At 36.5% G+C, this 19284-nt stretch overlaps 1 protein-coding gene across 4 annotated transcripts in view; it reads left to right on the top strand.

Moving 5' to 3' along the window:
* Positions 1-19284, top strand: part of LOC148944769 (uncharacterized) — a 402967-nt gene that overhangs the window by 333787 nt on the left and 49896 nt on the right. For 3 of the 4 annotated variants that reach the window (XM_089100059.1, XM_089100062.1, XM_089100061.1), the window contains 2 exons: positions 3260-3553; positions 9850-9969. In XM_089100059.1, the coding sequence (XP_088956185.1) occupies positions 3260-3553; positions 9850-9969 (414 nt within the window). The remainder of the gene's footprint in view (positions 1-3259; positions 3554-9849; positions 9970-19284) is intronic. The other variant, XM_089100060.1, reaches the window with a different exon arrangement.

Genomic DNA, 19284 nt, shown 5'->3' with positions numbered 1-19284 from the left:
ACTACTCATCCCAAACTCGAAGTTTCAGACACTACACACCTATGAAATACTAAGAAATCCAAATCAGAAAAGCCCGAAATAGTAATTTACATATCCCAAATCATAAGTTTCAGACAGCATTCACCTACGAAATACTAAGAAACCTTAGCTCAGAAAAGTCTGAAAAAGTCAACTACTCATCCCAAACTCGAAGTTTCAGACAACAAACACCTATGAGTGACTAAGAATCCTAGCTCTGAAAAGTACAAAAATCAAACTACACCTCCCAAATCATAATTTTCTGAAAGGACACACATATGATAGGCTAAGAAATCTAGCTCAGAAAAGTCAAAAATAGCAAATTAACCATCCCAAATCATAGGTTTCAGTCAACACACACCTACGAATGGCTAAGAAATCCAGCTCGGAAAAGTAAAAAAAATAGCAATCCACACACTCCAAATCATTGGTTTCAGACACCACACACCTACGAAAGACTAAGAAATCCGGTTATGAAAAGTCGGAAATAGCAAATTACATATCCCAATCATAAGTTTCTGACAACACACACCTATGAAAGGCTAAGAAACCTAGCTCAGAAAAGTCAAAAATAGCAAACTAGTCATCCCAAACTATAGGTTTCAGACAACCAACACCTATGAACGGCTACGAAACCCAGCTCATAAAAGTCAAAAGTAGCAAATTAACCATCCCAAATCATAGGTTTCAGTCAACACACACCTACGAATGGCTAAGAAATCCAGCTCAGAAAAGTCAAAAATAGCAAACTACATATCCCAAATCATCGGTTTCAGTCAACACACACCAACGAAAGACTAAGAAACCTAGCTCAGAAAAGTGAAAAATAGCAAACTATTCATCCCAGACTATTGGTTTCAGACATCATTCACCTACGAAATACTAGAAAACCTTAGCTCAGAAAAACCTGAAATAGCAAACTATACATCCCAAATCATAATTTTCTGACAACGCATACCTATGAAAGGCTAAGAAATCCAGCTCAGAAAATTCGAAAATAGCAAACTACACATCCCAAATCATAGGTTTCAGACACCACTCACCTATGAAAGACTAAGAAATCCAACTCAGAAAAGTCAAAAATAACAAACTACATATCCCAAATCATAAGTTTCACTCAACACACATCAACGAAAGGCTAAGAAACCTAGCTCATAAATGCCTGAAATAGCAAACTACTCATCCCAAACTATTGGTTTTAGACAACATTCACCTAGGAAATACTAGGAAACCTTAGCTCAGAAAGCCTGAAGTAGCAAACTACACCTCCCAAATCATAGGTTTCAGACAACACACATCAACGAAAGACGGGTGCTCGGGGAGAGCCTTTGTGGGTCTGGGGGTCCCTTGAGGGTCGGTGGTCCTTTGGGAGCTCGGGGGACCTTGGGGGACGGGGGGATGGGCTTTGGGGTCCGGAGTGGGCTTTTGGGGGGGTGGGTGGGCCGGTGGGGGAGGGGGTGGGCCTGGGGGGGCCTGGGGGACATTGGGGGCTGGGGGGAGGGCATTGGGGGCACCGGGAGGTCCTTTGGGGGTCGGGGGGGCACATGAGGACTGTTTGGTCCCTTGGTAGCCCGGTGAACCTGTGGGGGGGGGGGGGGGGCCTTTGGGGGTCGGGGGGGCCAGTTGGAAGCTTGGGGACATTTGGGGACCGGTGGAGGGCCTTTGGGACCCTGCTGGTCTTTTGGGAACTCGATGGGCCTTTGGGGGGCCCGGGGATGGCCGTTGAGGGTCTGGGTGGGCCTTTGGGGGCCGGGGGAGGGCCTTTGGGGCACAGGGAGGGCCTTTGGGCACAGGGAGGGTCTGTGGGGGCCTGGGGACAGTTGGGGACCGGTGGAGGGTCTTTGGGACCCCGTTGGTCCTTTGGAGCTCGATGGGCCTTTGAGGGGGCCCGGGGATGGCCATTGGGGGTCTGGGTGGGCCTTTGGGGCACAGGGAGGGCCTTTGGGTGCCTGGGGGCCTTTGGGGCAAGGTAGGGCCTTTGGGACCCCGTTGGTCCTTTGGGAGCCCGGGGGACCTTTGAGGACCAGGGGAGGGCCTTTGGGGCAGTTGGGGACCGGTGGAGGGCATTTGGGACCCCGTTGGTCCTTGGGGAGCTCGTTGGGCCTTTGGGGGGCCCGGGGATGGCCGGGGGGGGCGGGGGGGGCCCGGGGGGGGCCCCGGTGGCCCGGGGGGAGCGGGGGGGGCCGGTGGGGCACAGGGAGGGCCTTTGGGGGCCTGGGGGACATTTGGGGACCGGTGGAGGGCCTTTGGGAGCTTGGGGGGCCTTTGAGGACCGGGGGCTTCCTTCGGGGTTGGGGTAGGAGGATTGGAACCCTTTGGGGTTGGGTTAGAGGACCTCACAACACTGTTCAAATGAAACTTGTGTATTATAACGACCACACTCAAAACCTCTTCCGCCCTCTGATTGGCTGAGAAGGAAACATGCGATCTAACTGTTTCCGGGAAAGTCATAACATTTGGCTCGAGAGCAACAACAACAAATACTATTTCTGGACACCATGACATTCGCCTCGAGCATGTACATGACCAAAACAACAACAAATACTATTTCTGGATCATGACATTCGCGAACGATTATGCAATCAAGTTCTCGGAAATTCACTTCCCCCTCGAGTCCTAGATCAATAACATTGTTCCCGTTAGAATTCAATGCGCATGTGCAACCTTCGTCCCGGAGCTATTACACATAGAAACAACAAATAAATCGACCTTGGAAAAAGAGGTATTTGACCCCATTAACCACGTGTTCTCCCTAATGACTCTATGCCCATATATGGTGTGGGCGTGGGACCTCCTGACCCCTCTCTACTTATTTATATATATATATATATATATATATATATATATATATATATATATATATATATATATATATATATATATATATATATATATATATATATATATATATATATATATATATATGTATATATATATATATATATATATATATATATATATATATATATATATATATATATATATATATATATATATATATATATATATATATATATATATATATATATATATATATATATATATATATATATATATATATATATATATATATATATATATATATATATATATATATATATATATATATATATATATATATATATATATATATAGGGACTAAAATGGCACCATTGTGCACTGTGACCGTTGAAACAGGGACGATATGTATGAATCTGTTGATGTTACTTGTTTATTAGTTTCTAAAAAATTTAATTCTTAGGATTCACTGGATCAAATTATACTTCAATATGCTGCCAATGGTTACCTTGACGAGCTCCGAAAGAAATGGTATCAGTCCCTTCCATGTTACCATCTTTCATCTGATACTTATAAGCCACAAGCCCTTGGTGTCTCGTCAGTTGTTGGAGTCTTTATTCTCTTGGGATTTGGTATTGCCGCAGGATTTGTTATACTGATATTGGAGCATTTTGTGTTTAGTTATGTTCTGCCTAAACTTCGTACATCTCCTAAGAGCTCCACTTGGCGATCAACAAATGTTATGTTCTTTAGTAAAGTAAGTATTATGAAAATAAACTCACAGAAAAACAAAACGACTATTTGCAAAAACAATTTATAAATCATTTATAATCAAACAAAAATAAAAATAAAATAAAAAGTATATCAAACAGATCACAAATATATCAGAAATATCAAATAAAAAAGCTATTTATAAATGAAACATTTTCTTTCTAATTACTGGCTGAAACGTCATAAAAAGAATCTCGTGGAATCTTCATTCTTTCCTTTTCAGTGGCTTTTTTATTCTCTTTACTGGTCTAAAATTTATCCCAAATCTCCATTTAAAGAAATTTTATTACTTGCTACTACAACCCCTTACAACTCTCTGCAGCACCATTCCGCCTGAGATCAACACAGCTAAACACATACCTCCTCAGTCTCAATCTATTCAAAGGTTCCCTTTTCACACCCTCCCGAGAAGTTCCCATTTCCTTGAAATCTTTTCTTACGATATCCTCCCAACTCAACCCGGGACAACCTGTTTTTGGTTCGGTGCTAGACGGTTGGCCAGCAAGAATTACTTAATTTAAGATTTATTTATATAGCTTCTCGAAAAACTTGTTTAATACCAAAATTAATTAAAAAAAACTTTTTCCACAAAATAAGTTTTTCAAAGAAAAGTAAAGAACTCCATTAAACAAAAAATGAGCAAAATTAAAATCAAATAATCTACAAAGTTCGAAACTACCACAAATCAGCATGGATAAATAAATAAAGCCCAAAACGAACAGAAATTACAATAATTAACCGAGTCAAACTCAAAACGAGCAGAAACTAACACAAATTGGGCGCAAAACCCCTATGCCTTCCCAAGGCCAGAAAAAATTTGCACTTTACTGAAAAAATATAAATGTTTTTACTTTTATAACTTTAATAAATCAAATAATATTAACATTTTGATTAATAAATATCAGTATATGTATATTAAACTGACAATGGACATTCATTTGTATTTTTTTAATAAAGTGCAAATTTTGTTATATGTTTTCAAACATATAGAAATTGGATTTGAGGAAGACTAAAATCTATTCAATAAATCATATACAACAACTTTCTATATAAACCTACAACAACCCTTGCATAACTTACAACCCTTGCACTGAGGGCTCATAGGGGGTTATCATCCTAAAAGACCTAATTTCCAGAACTTGGATATCTCAAAATTTTGATTGTATGTGTTTGGGAAAATGGTGGGCGTGAGAGGGGCGTTAGTCGCTATCCAATCACTTTCAACTATTAAAAAACGCACTAACCCTTTCAATTTCCAATTGAATGAGCCCTTTTGAAGTTTCTACGACAACGCTTTCAATAAAAACTTTATATACCCCCAGGGCATAACTTACAACCCCTGCCCTGAGGGCTGGGGGAGAGGGGTTTTCATCCCTAAAGACCTAATTTCCAAAACTTTTTACGTTGAATAAAATGGCTATCTAAAAATTTTGATTGGATGTGTTTGGGGAAAAGGTGGGCGTGAAAGGGGGGTTAGTTGCCCTCAAATCACTTTATACTATTAAAAATGGTACTATTCCTTTGAATTTCAAATCAAATGAGCCCTTTTTCAAGTTTCTACGACAAATATTTCAATAAAAACCTTATATGCCCCGAGGGCATAACTTATAATCCTTGCCCTGGGGGTTGTGGATGAGTGTCCTCCTTAAAATATGTTGTCTATATGGAAATCAACTATCCTGAACAAAATGGTTATCTCAAAATTTTTATTGGATGTGTTTGGGGGAATGATGGGTGTGGGGGGGGGGCTAGTTGCCCTCCAATCATATTCGACTATTAAAAAGGGCACTAGCCCTTTGAATTTCCAGTCGAATGAGCTTTTATTGAAGTTTCTACGACAACGCCTTCTAATTCTAATACTTTTTCTAACCCTCCTTGACTTAAATTCCCTGTCTTTAGAGTTGTTCTAGCTTTTTCCCAGGTCTTTTGATCCCTTTTTACATTATTAGTCCTTTCTAAGCTTTTCACCCTGTACGAAGCTCAGTAGCTTCTTTACCTGTCTTAAGAATTGTTTTAGTCTTTTCAAACCCCTTTCATCTGACATTCGACTATTTTCCCTAATTTACGAGTTGTTCTAGCCTATTCCATGCTTCTGGCTCTCATCCATCCTTTAACTCATTGGTGTTCCATTCGCTGTCCAAACAACTGTTTTAGCCTACCCCAAGACAATGATATTTTTTTGGACGTTATTATTGTCTTCCAGCCTCATTTAGATGCCATTTATGTTCCTCCAACATCTTTTAGTCTATTCTAAACCATAAGACCTTTTCCAACGTTTTTAGTATGTTCCTCCCTTATTTGGTTGCATTCGATACTTCTCTAACGTTTCTTAGACTATTCCAAGACCAAAAGATCTTTTCCAACGTTTTTGGTATCTTTCACACTTGTTCACTTGCATTCGACGTTCCCCACGTACCTCATAGCCTATCACAAGATCAATAGACGTTTTCTGACGTTTTTAGAATCTTTCAGTCTTGTCTAGTCCTATCCGATGATCCTCAATTCTCTTCCGTCATGTTTTATGTTGGCTTTCATCGTTTCTACTTGCGTTCAACGTTCCTCTAGCATCTCCTAGCCTATTTCAAGAGCGATAGACCTTTTCCGACGTTTTTATTGTTTCCAGTCTTATTTAGTCCTATCCAATGATCCCCTAGCATCTTTTAGGCTATTGCAGGACCAAAAGACATTTTACAACGTTTTGGTGTCTTCCACTCTTATTTAGTCGCATCTCTCAGCCTATTCCAAGACCAATGGTCCTTTTCTGACGTTTTTGGTTGTCTTTCATCCATATTTACTCGCATTCCCCTAGCATCTCCTTACCTATTCTAAGACCAAAAGAAGTTTTCTGACGTTTTTTGTTGTCTTCCGTCCTTATTTACTCGCATTCAACGTTCGTCTAGCATCTCCTAGCCTATTCCAAGACCTATAGACATTTTCCGACGGTTTTAGTATCTTTTTCCTTATTTAGACCTGTCTAAAGCACCTCCAAGTCTCTAATCTTTTTCCAAGTGTGTTCATCTCACCTGCCCTTAATTTCGATCCCATAGAAATTGTATTTTAGGATTAGGCATTATAATTAATTTAATACAAATGTCGTAGTAAATCAAATATGTAGAAAGTTCAAATCTCCTGTAAATTTCAAGTTGGCTTTTTTATCGATTCCATGTTAGCGAGTCACTTCTGTGGCGGCTACCCTAAAAATGCTACGTGGAAGAGGCCATGAAACGTTAGATGCAGCGATAGTGAAACGGAAGATGTGGTGGCGGTGAAACAAAACGATTTGCTCAGTCTGAAAAGTGATGACCACTCCCTCTGCTAAATTCAAAACGGGCTATTCATCTACCAGAATTCTGGAGTCTTAAAATTAATTAAAGATGCTGCCTTTCTGGATGTTTAATGAAGATAAGGTGGTGGTTTGGTGTATAAAAAATTTCTATAAACAGTAGCTACTTTTCTTCATTTCAGAAATACCTTTGTCATATATTTCCTCTTTTTCTATCGAATAGAAGCTAAATAAGATTTACGTCTCTCTCCGAATTACTTGATTGAGAGTAAATGTTCAAGGAAGTGGACATCCAACCTTGGAGACAGGGAGGGTTCGAAAATATTTGGAAATATCAAGTGTAAAAATACACATATACACCGACTTTGTAGTCCGGTGGACATTTATTTCTCACTAAAATTGGGTCTTCAGTACCGGAACTGGTACTCTTTGGGGTCGAAAATCAGAGTTAGAGTTTCAGAATTTCAGGACCCAAAGCCATCTAAATTCAGGCTAGCAGATTGATAATTCTAGTACCCAAAGAAATCCAGCAAATTTCCTAATTTCTCAAGTGAGTGTTGAAGGGAGGGGCAGAAGTCTTTACTCCATTTTCCGCGGTTAGACCTACTACGGACACTGTAGCATACATAAACATTTTATTCTTATGTCTAAATTTCTGTTTTTCAGGGGGGGGGATTGTATAAACAAGTTTTTATTCCCCGTTACTGGCATTCGTTTTCCTAATAAAACACTTTTAGAAACTGTGATCCCATATTTATCCTATTGGATGTACTATCATGTAATCTACATTAATTTACCGGGTTTCATGAGAACCCAGATTACTATTTGGCATGCCCAATTTTAAATAGCCCTAAATTTCATGGGTTATAAACTATGCAGGTAGCTGCCCTGATATTAGATCCTAAGGAGCTCAACCTAAGGACCAATAGCACCGACTTTAGTTTTACCAGATTATTGTACTATTGATAGCGTTAATTTATTGATGGTTTATAAGAACAATTTATTTTGTATGGACTACAAATATGTTTAGAGACAAATATAACAAAACATGGCTACACGGTTTCAGAAATTAACAGATAATATAAATAGTTTTTCGATAGTTCTAAGCTGATTGGCTATGCTAAAATTTCCATTCGATAGTATTTTGGTCCCATTCAGAGGAAAATTCAGAGAAAAATAAGGCAGGATTGGGCACTTTTCGTATGTGTGTTTTCTTCTATTAACCTAAAACCTACATTCTACAAAGGATTTATTTTCAAAATCTAGGAGGGGGGGGCAATTTTTTTTTTTTAATTTACAACTTCAAAAACTGAAGCGTGTTCATTCAAATATACCCCATTTCTATGTATTGCAAAAGTGGTTTGGTGTATCACCCCTGGGGGAAAAGCACAAAAAAAAACTAAAGCGGGTCCATGATTTTCTTTCGCAGGAAACATATGGAATACCGTATTTTCATACATAGAGACACTTTGGTTCCAATTTCATTAAACACGATGAGCGTAACGGTGCAATTTTCGTCAGGTTCAAAATCCTTTTTTGGATATCTTACGTCATGTCCTTTTTGTATCCCTATTCAAGCTACTTTATTCCAATAACTTCTGAAGGATAAAATTTAAATTAGTAAATTTCACATATGTGGAATCAGCATAAGAGTTGGGTACTTTTGAAGCATGCGTTGATATCAAGACCCAGGGTTTATAAAGTTCCTTTTCTATTTACAAGGGTTGCTCTGTACAACCGTTCATTAACATGACTAATCAAAACAATGTTAAAAGATTCAAGTTCAGTAACCTACTAACTGCAACAAGAAAAACAAATTAAATGAAAGCAGTCAAACTATGTAAGAATCCAAAATGACAGTGCAAAGAAATTTTTCTTAGTCATTTGAGTAGCTTATATGAGTCAAGTTGTTTTTCTTTCTTTAAGTATTTTTGTTACTTTAACTTTTAACTGTTGGAAGAATATGATATATGTTTTATTCAGTGAAACTGAATGATTGATTCAGTTAGTTTTTATTGTTGGGCACATATTAAGCACCATAGTCAAGACATTTTGGTTAAAAATTGAAATGTTAAAAAAATTGCAAAATATTCTAAAAAGTACTTAGAAATAGGTAGGCCTTTTATTACAGACACATATCTTTTCTTACTTCATTCTAGCAATTTTGTACTTTCTACTAACCAATCTCATTTACAAAACCGAATCCCCAAGCCTCATTCCTGTCTGCTCCCAACAAATAATACATTTTTATGAAGAATGCCTTAGCTTTACCTTTAAATGGATATTTGATTTTACTGTATGTGCTGTAAAGAGTTGCCCTTCAAAGAAAACAGAGTTTAAAAAGTGTTTAAAAATAAAAGACATTTAAAACAAAATGTAGCCATTTTGGTCACAGATAACTTTATGCGCTTTATTGAATGTTCTCGAGACGAAAAGTCTTTTGAGACTAACAGAGAAATGGGAAGGAACTGTAATGTCAATTGTTTGACCTGTAGTTACAAACTTAAATTCCTTGAGGAATTGAAATACGGCCTCAGTTTTTTACATTAATGTACAAACCCAAACGTAAAGCCTTTGTGCTTTCTTCTGTTTATCTGAAATCAACAATTTAAAAAATTGAAATTAAAATATTATGAGTGCAAATTACTGTTCGAAATTATATTAGAAATCTTGTAAGAAGAGAAATTACGAATCTTTCGTGACAAAAAATGTGTTCATCTATTTTATTTGTTTCTTCTACAAAGAAAAAAAGGTAATTTTAAAGCATATCCTAGATATCAGTTGTAACTCAGAAATTCTGGAAACCCAAAAGATTTCTGTGTAAACATAAATTTAATCTAAATATTTTCCAAAAATTTATTTATTTTTTGAAGAAGCAGAAATGTAGTATAATTTTACAAGAAATTAATGGCTAAAACACTCTAAGTAGATGTATGTTCCTTTTATTTTATTTTTTAGAATCATTTTCATTTTTTTTTTGGTTCAATCATTTCTTCCAGAAGCTGTATCGGTTTATCAATTCTGTCGAACTCTTACCACCCCATCATGCCGCGCTGGAGTTAGTCCAGAGCATTAGAAAAGGCCATATAACATCGCTTTTTCAAAAAAGCGTGAAAAGGGTAAGTGATCTCCTTTTTTTGTTCAAAAATTCTCGATAAGGTTTTTGGAATGTTGAATTAGCACCATTTCAATTCCACTGGGAATAAAACATTTGTGTTGGGTACTTTCATCTTCTTCTATGAGAGGAAAACTTTTTTCTTGACTACAAGAAAAACATTTCATATAAGACAATTAGCGGAAGAAGGCTATGTAAACCGTCTATTTTTAAAAGGAGTCCAAATATCATTGTTTGCCTTTTTATTTTTTTTTTTTTTAATTAAGATATGGAGGAATTCATAGGCTTCTTCCATCATAAAATAATCAGAAAAGGAGCAGCGACAACTAATATCAAATAAAAAACTGAATAATGAACGAAAAAGACAACGTACCATAAAAAAAAATATTTGTTTATATTATTTTATTTTATATAGAAAGATATAAAAATAAAATAAAATAATAATTTATATAATGATAATTAAAAAATATTTGTTTTTAATAAAAAAAATAAAATTTATAATTTACATTATTTTCAAAAATTTATACCATAAAAACACATATTTATATAGGCTCGTCCCATTAAAAAAAGATAACAAAAAGATTGTTATCTTTTCTAGATTACAAAAGATTGTTATTGTTTCAATAAGTGACAACACTTCTAAAAACAAAACAAATTTTCACAATAAACAAAATATTACAGTCCAGGGGCTTATGAAAAGGTTTTCTATGCGTTTATTATTCATTTGAATGTGTTGTTTCAAGTGATGGTTAAAACTTATTATCTCATCCCATTTGTGGTCAAATTCTTTTTAATAAAATGAGCAAATAATGTTCAATGAATGGTAGCGGTATTAACTGAATAGTAGCACATTAAAAGAGCTGTACTTAGAACTTCACAACATCTTGATATTCATTGAAGATTCATGCTGCAGATCTCGAATGTAGATTTCAATCCCAAAACACAAAAGAAATGAAAAAAAAAACAAAGCATTCAAAAAGTTTCAAAGCAAGACTAGCAAACTTTTAAAATAAAACCAAACGTGTTGCAGCGAAAGCATTTTAGTTGGAAAATTTATTTCAGGGAGATAATGGGGACACGCTATGAAGTAACACATTAAAAAGTCGAATGGGACTTTCACACTACGCTATAGAGCCTTTTACGTCTGCAGAACTTTAGATTTTTTTATGGTATACAATCTTAAAGAACCAAATTTGTCCGTAGCCTAGGCAGTGCTAATTAAACTCGAGTATTTTAAATGTTTTAACTTTTTCAAATTTAATATATTAAAATTATTAAGACTTTAAGGAATAAATATCAGCATGTGTATATTAGACTAACAATGCACATTCAATTGTTTTTTTGTGTTTTTTTTTTTCAGTAGAATGCAGATTATGTTCTGGGGGTTGTCAGCCCTACTCAGGTTAATATCTTCTCGTTTGGAGTTTGACTCGTTTATTTACTGTAATTTCAGTTCGGTTTGGATTTCCTTATTTATTAATGGTGATTTGTGGTAGTTTTATGCTTGGTAGATTATTTGATTTTATTTCTACTCATTTTTAGCTTATTGAAGCTCTTTACTTTTCTTTGAAAACTTATTTAACTTATTTCTTTAAACTTATTTAATGGAAAAAGTTTTTCAAATTAATTTATGTTCGTTTTTTGTTGACATAGTCTTTTTCATTGAAAAAGACAATAATATTTTATATTTTTGTAGTTTTTTTTCTGTAAGAGTCCATAGTTTTGAATCCAATTTGTATGTTGGACAAACTTTTTCAAAAATTTTTAACAACAAGCACCATTTTGAAAATCTTGACACAAATAGTTTTGCTTAATTTGTTTTTATACCTCCTCTAGTTGACCTGAAAATAAAACTTATACCATTCCCAAAAAATTCTATCTATGCTCTTTGACATCCTGGATACACTTACAATTTTTGAGTTAGTTAAGTTGTCAAATTAATACACTTAGTCATTCTTGGGATATTTCTGAGGTGTCTTATTGGCAACCAGTATACACAAAGTGCCTTTTGATTTAGTTTTAAAGCATATTGGGCAAATTGCGTAACTGTTGGTAGTTGACAAACACAATATCTCCTTAGAAACAGTTACTGGGCTGTTCAACTACGCTGAAAAAAAAACTATCCCAAAATGTTGAGAGGAAATGTTTGGAAAATTGTGCGCCAGGGAGGAGGGCTGCCTGCCCTCCAATCGTTTTTGACTCTTAAAAAGGGCACTAGAACTTTTAATTTCCAATCAAATTAGCTCTTTTAAAATATCAATGATATTGCTAGCTATGATAGAGCAGCGCTGCCTATGACATTGCTTATATGCCTTGAAAACCTACAAGCATATAGTCTTTTCGTGTAATTGGAACTCCCCCTAAAAGTTTCCATTTAATACCCTTAGCGTCATCAGTTACAATAACCGTAAAATTAGCATTAAAAATATACACATAGTGTCTTTTGGCTAGCTCAAAATTCCCCACAGCTTACCCTGAAAGGCCTAATTTAATAATGCATGCTTTTTCCTGAGATATTTTAGTATTATAAGTAGTATTAAAAGGGTACACATAGTGTCTTTTGTTTAAGTCAATATCTAACACAGTTTACCCTGAAAGGCCTAATTTAATAATGCATACTGCTCCTGATATATTGCTTTGTGACCCTTTTGACAATCTACTTGCTCATAGTTCGTTTTGATTAAACTTTAAATTAAAGTTTAATACCGTCATCTGTTCCTGAAGCATTGTTGATGCCTCCTCTTAAGAACCTTTGCAGGCGTAGTGTGTTTTGATCTAGCTCAATACAGTTTTACTACTGTAAGAATTTTTACCTTAATACCTTTAGCTTTAGTAGAAATAGTAGCAGCACCGATATTAATAGTAGTAGGAGAATTAGTAATATCAGTAGAATTAATAGTAGTAGCTTTAGCTTGAGTAGCAGTTGTAATAATAGTAGCAGCAGTAAAAGTAGTACGAGTATAAACAGTAGCATTAGGAGGTAAACATTTTCTCTGGTTAGTTCAACATCCCCCCCACCAAGCCCTGTAAGTTTCAACTTTACACAAAACTGTTCCTAAGATATTGCTGATATGCCATTTTGACAACCTGAATACAGAAGGCGTTTTCTGATTCAGTTCACCTTCCCCCTAAAAATTCGCTGAAAATTCTACCTACATACCCATATAATACCCATGTAATAGCGCTAGTACTACTAGCAGCACGTACATTAACCTATTACCTTTTGATCAGTTGAACATCCCTCTCATCAAGTCTTGGGAGTTTCAGCTTAATAAAATTACCCATTGCTAGGACATTGCCGATATGTCCTTTTGATAACCTTTACATTCATATACTTCTTGAAATTTTCATCTTAACGCTCTTTGCCTTGCAAGTAGTTGCAATAGAAGTAGGCCTAGTACTTGGAGTAATTGTAGTAGTAGAACTAGTAAATGCAGCAGTGTTACTAGTATTAGAGAAAGCGTGCACATATTGCCGTTGTTCAATTAATCTTCCCCTTTAAGCATTCTTTGAAAGTTCCAACTTAATACCCAAATCAATTCTTGAAATACGCTCTTTTCACAACCTGAATGTTCATAGTGTCTTTTGGTTTAATTTAAATTTGCCCCTAATATGTTCTAAAATTTTCGCCTTCATAGACTTAGCCATAATAGTACTGGTATCACTAGCAGAAGAAGTAGCAGTATTAGCAATGCATTAGTAGTAGTAGTAACAGTAGTAGCAGCAGTATTAATAACAGTAGTGGTATTTATATGTTGCTTTTCGGTCAGTTGAACATCCCCCTCATGATGCCCCAAAAGCTCTACCTTTTGACAACCCGTATACACATACCGAGAATTTCCATAGTTCAACACTCCCCTCAAGAATCTCTGAAGGGCTCAACTGAATACCCTTTGTGTTTTTGGAAAGTAAAAGTCAAACATGCATACCTTTCTCAATAACATATATTATATGTAAACAATGAACGAATTGCCAAAATTACAGTCATTGTCCTGAAGGCTGCAGGGGATTTGAAATCCCCATAGGCATAATTACTGGACCTTTCAGCAATGCTGAAGAAATTAATTGTCTCAAAGTTCTGATTGGATGTTTGTTTTGGAAAATGAAGGGCGTGGGGTTGGGTTGGTTTCCCTCAAATCACTTTTGACTCTTAAAAAGAGCACTATAACTTCTTATTTCCAATCAAATGAGCCCTATGTAAATTTTCTACGACGACCCATTCCATGAAAACCTTATGTGCCCCAGGGCATAACTTAAAACCCTTTTCCAGGGGCTTTGGTGGGTTATGTCAAACCTAAAGGCTTTGCTTTATTATTTTGGCCTATTTTTAACAAAATTCCAATCTCACAATGTTGATCAGAGACGTATGAGGAAAAGAGGGTGTTCGTGGGGGGGGGGCTAGTTGCCCTCCATCACTTTCGAATCTTAAAAGGAACTAGAACTTTAAATTTCCAATTAAATGAGCCTCCTGTAAGTTTATACGGCTACTCCTTCTGTAAGAAGTGCCCTGGTCTAAAATGAAATAAACCAATAAATAATACTTTTTGCCAACATTGTTCCTTACTTATGCAGCACTATTGCACTGCATATGATGTTACTCGTTGTATGTTAATAATGAAGATACAGAACAAACGAAAGGTAGGTTGTCCCCGAATAGGATGGGAGGATGTTGTAAGGAAGTATTTAAGGGAAATGGGAACTTCTTGAGAGGGTGTAAGGATGGACTCTTGTAATTGATTGGGATGGAGGATGAGTGTTAGGGTCAGGCCAATTGGTGCTGCAGTGAGATAGTAGTATAAGTAGTAGTATCTTAATAATAAGCTCTGAGATGGTTGAACAATGCAGTTGGGACACCATCTTCTAGCTTTTTCTGCCAGAGGATATGTCGGAGTATAGGGCAATGAATTTGTTGAAAATGGCGACGGTGTCTTGTCTGTGAACGAATCGATGGTGGAGGAGGAGTCACAGAGGGAAAATATAATCAACACACCCCGTCCCTGGAAGGAACCCAGCCTGGTTCTTTCTTGTCCATTACTCCCGTTCCTTTTTGAAACAATTCATGACAACCATTGGAAAAATCTCCCCAGCTGTTTCGATCAGTGAAAATCCCGGTAATTCTTGCATTCGCCTTTATCTTCTCTTTTTGAAGATAGGAATTATATTGGCGTTGCACAAGCCCTGGGGGACATAATGCACAATCCAAATTTTGCTGAGTGGGTTGGTCACGGCTTCCACGGTTGCTGGGCCTGCTTTATAATTTTCTGCAGGCAGGGAGTCCATGCCTGGGATTTGTCGTTTTTCAAGGATTTTATGGCGTTTCTGAATTCTTCTGTTGAAAGTGGGGACATACGACATAGGTACTGTTCCTCTGGTTGCAGTGGTATTGGATGAGGGATTTGGATCGAGGATTGGGGTTTAGTCTGCCCTGCTCTATTAAACAGATCTTTGAAAGGGTATGTCCATTGATACCATCTTTCTTGAAGGTTTGACATGATAATTTAATCTTTTGTTTCCATTTTTCTGTGGTACTGCTCTTTTTCATTCTGTGCTCGTTTACGGATTTTATTTTTGGATTCTGAATCCCTTAACTCTTTGACCAAGCTAGACCATTAAGCATTTTTGTCTCTTCCAGCAATTTTGTTGGCTTTTTTGTGTAGTTCTGCGAATACTGGTCAGTTGGGAGCATTTCTCTTGTCCTCCAAAGCGTTTTGCGATGTATCATTTCTTTATGCCTCGGGTTCTCTTTTCTAGAACTTGCTCAGTGACCGTCTGTTTGATTTCTTCTTTTGTCTGCCAGGAATTCTCTATGGTTCCCTTTGCTGTGGTATCGGATTCATGATCCAGGACCAGAAGGCAGTTTCTCAGTTACACGTCAAACTCAGCTCGTACTTCTGAAACTTTGAGTTTGTCAGTGTCAAATCTGGGGGGGAGGGGCCTAGATCTCTTTCGATCGGAGGGTTTTAGTTTTACTGGGTATTAATAGGAGAAAAGGATCTGAGCCATTATTTGATTCAGTGTCGGCTCTTCTGAACCTTTTATAGTTGACTGCGGACAACCTCCATCTCTGATTGGTCAATATATATTCAAGTTGAGCAACGGTATGGCTTTTTCTCGATTTCCATATGAAAGTGTTGGTGTTCTTGCCAGGGGCAGATCCTGTTTTTTTTAGGGGGGAGGGTGCAAATTTTTTTTCGTTAGGGGGGGGGGGGGTTGATCTGATAAACTTGCGTTATGAGCAAGTTTATTTGACGCAAACTTGCGTTAATTATGAAAATTACACTACTTCAGACTACGTTAGGGGGGGGGGGGGCATCCCTCCTGGATCCGTCACTGGTTGTTGCCCTGAAACAATTCTAAAAATTTCACTATAGTTCCAATAACTTTCCTTTTTACGTGTCTGGTAGCTTCAACATGAGCCTAGTGATCACTCTTAATGACTCCCGCAAGAGAATCGGGATATCTGTACATGACTTCCACACAAGCCTGATAATCTGTTTCATCAGCCTCTATACAAACTTATAGTTTCTTGTCTTTCATTGGCTTCCCCCTATTTTTCGTTTGATCAAATAGGTTATGAAGAAACTCCTGGTCGCTAGGTTTCCTACAGCCTAAGCAAGAGCTACCACTCTTACAACTATCTGATCTTTGTGAATCAGAAAATTGGAAACTCTTATGATCAACGGGTGTTGTCTCGGCAAACTAGCCAAATTATACCATTAATTCAATACGAAGTGGCTGGGTGAATAATTATACATTGAGGTATATGACTCTTCACTGAGGTGGCGTTAGAACACTTCCTCTGATCGACTGTTTGCAAAATTGTGCTCCCTTCTGAATAAAAAGTTCCATCGATGTCATTTTAAAAGAGTCAATTCTATTTATTAATTATAGACCTTTTCCAGGCTATGCTGGTCTAAAGGCCGCCAACAAACTATTCACGCTACTCAGAAAGCAGCCCATAGCGGAGTTTTCAAAACGCCAAATTCATCCTAAAACATCAAATAGAATACAATTCAGAGAGAAAGACGTTTCCTCTTCAATAAGTCTTGGAAGCAAAAATTCAAGAAAAAACAGGTCAATACGAGAAACGTCATTGAAAAAACTAAAAAACAGGGGGGAAATTAAAACTAAGATCAAAATAGACAAACCAACCAAGAAAACAAAGAAATCAATTCAAGAAATCAACAAAGAAAACAGTCAAACAACTTACAATCACACCTGTAAACTAGTATCAATAAATTAAACTATAAATTAATAAATTAAGAAAACTCAACATAATCAACTTTACCTAGTAACATCTAAACAGAAAACCCAATGCACTCAACTCAGCTCAGTCAATTCAACACAAGGTATTTGACCTAGACAGCAAACCCGAACCAACTCAACACAAACAGATAGACCCAAAGTTCGTCAATACAGGTAAGAGCCTAATTCAACCTAGTTAACTCAACATAGACAACTCAGCCCAGTCAAATCTTGGGACAAATCAGAAATTCAACCTAGTTAACTCAACAGAGACGACTCAGCCCAGTCAAATCTTGAAACAAACTAAACTGAGACAATACAGTTCAGTGAGTATAAAACAGCGGAACAAACTTAAGCAATGCAGCCTGATCTACAAAATATTGAAAACTGAATAAACACATTTCTGCATAAGAAATTCAGCATTGATATATGCATACAACAAACTTATGATAAACATCTCAATACATGAAATTAATCACGATGAAGCTCAGCAGAAGTCCTTCATCGGCACCACTTTTATGGAGGATTTTTTGAATTTTTTTTATCCACAAAAGAATGAAAGAATCTAGCTACCCCCCTCCAGATTATCAAAACTGCTATTTTTGATATCTTCATAAAAATAAAAAAAAACCTTGCCCCCTCCCGCCCCCCCCCCAAAAAAAAATGAGAATTGATGCCTCTGGTCCTAGGCCAATGACCTTCTTGGTCTTTCGGTAAATAGACTCTTTGTCACAATAATGATGACTATGAAGCATGAGATGTAAGTGGTGGGTATCGAAAAGGGGAATAACAGAGACAAAATTTGTAAAAACATTTAAAATAGGAAATTAAGCTTAAAACTAACAGGAATCACCGTGAATGAATGTGTTAAACCTCAAACTAACATAAATAAAGGTTTGGCTCAACCTCAAAATCTATTTAACCTATAGAAAATTAACTACTTAATAAGTTAATTGTGGACTAAATAATAATATCGAGAGTCTAATTAATAAATCAAATTATTAGATAATAATGTACTATATAATTACTATTCCAACTACGCAATGAGACACGAGGTCTTCATAATAATAGGCTACTCGTAAATAGCCCCTGAATTAGATTTTAACCCCAACTCCTAGAGTATTGTCTTGACACCTAAGCTTATAAAGGATAATGGATTTGGTCTTTCGGCCTAAGCGTTCCTATCCCTCATAGCATGTTAAATGCTTCGAGTAAAAGAATAATATTATAGCTACAGACAATGAGATACAATAGTCACAAAGAAAAAACTAAATACATGTCTTTATGGTCTCTTAGCACAAGAATTCAGCTCATAGGATTGGATATTAAGTAACTTCAAAATTTGATTAAGCGGTTTAAACCTTAAGTCACACAAGTTGATTAAAAAAAAAAATGGAAACTCTCAAGCAGCTAAAACAAAATAAATTCAAAAAAAAAAATCCGTCGCTAAGATACTTGCTTTTGCACACGTAGGAAATAGTACAGCGAGGTTAAAAAACTCATCCATCCCAGGTTGTTTGGGTCTTAAAATAAAAATTTCAACCCAAGGAAACTAAAAAAATATTCTTAGTTCTATTTCTCTAATACAACTTAATGAAACATAAAATCAACAAATGAATCCCCCCGCCATGCTTTTCTTTCCTTTATCGTGTATTTTTTTTTTCTTAACATTTTTTCCACTTTTTAACAAGCTTCTCTTTTTCTTAGAAATCCTTTATGCTTTTTTTTTTAACGCTTTCTAGTAATTATAAATTGCTTAAGAAGGTTCAGTCACGCAAATCCTTAAATAAATTCAATCTCCTTTGCTGCCAAAGGGACTGGATTCGCCTCAAGTAAAATAAATATTATCTCAATCCATTTCAAACGGACAATTGTCTGGGATTGACCCTCCTTTCAAATCCCATTTCCGACTGTCTGAGTTTAGCTTGGCAAGCTGAAGCCATTTCTCACTATAGACGTCGTTATCATAGAAAAAAAATTCTTCCTCATGATGTTCTTTCGAGTTGAGTCCAAAAAACTTAGTCACTTAGAGGCTAGTAACAAGGGCGCCCATAAGCTGAATTCCAGGGGGGGG

Source organism: Artemia sp. Qi Xiang Cuo, chromosome 14, assembly GCF_049724085.1.
Source record: "Artemia sp. Qi Xiang Cuo chromosome 14, ASM4972408v1, whole genome shotgun sequence".
NCBI classification, from domain to species: domain Eukaryota; kingdom Metazoa; phylum Arthropoda; class Branchiopoda; order Anostraca; family Artemiidae; genus Artemia; species Artemia sp. Qi Xiang Cuo.
This window is presented reverse-complemented; position numbering and strand designations above follow the sequence as displayed.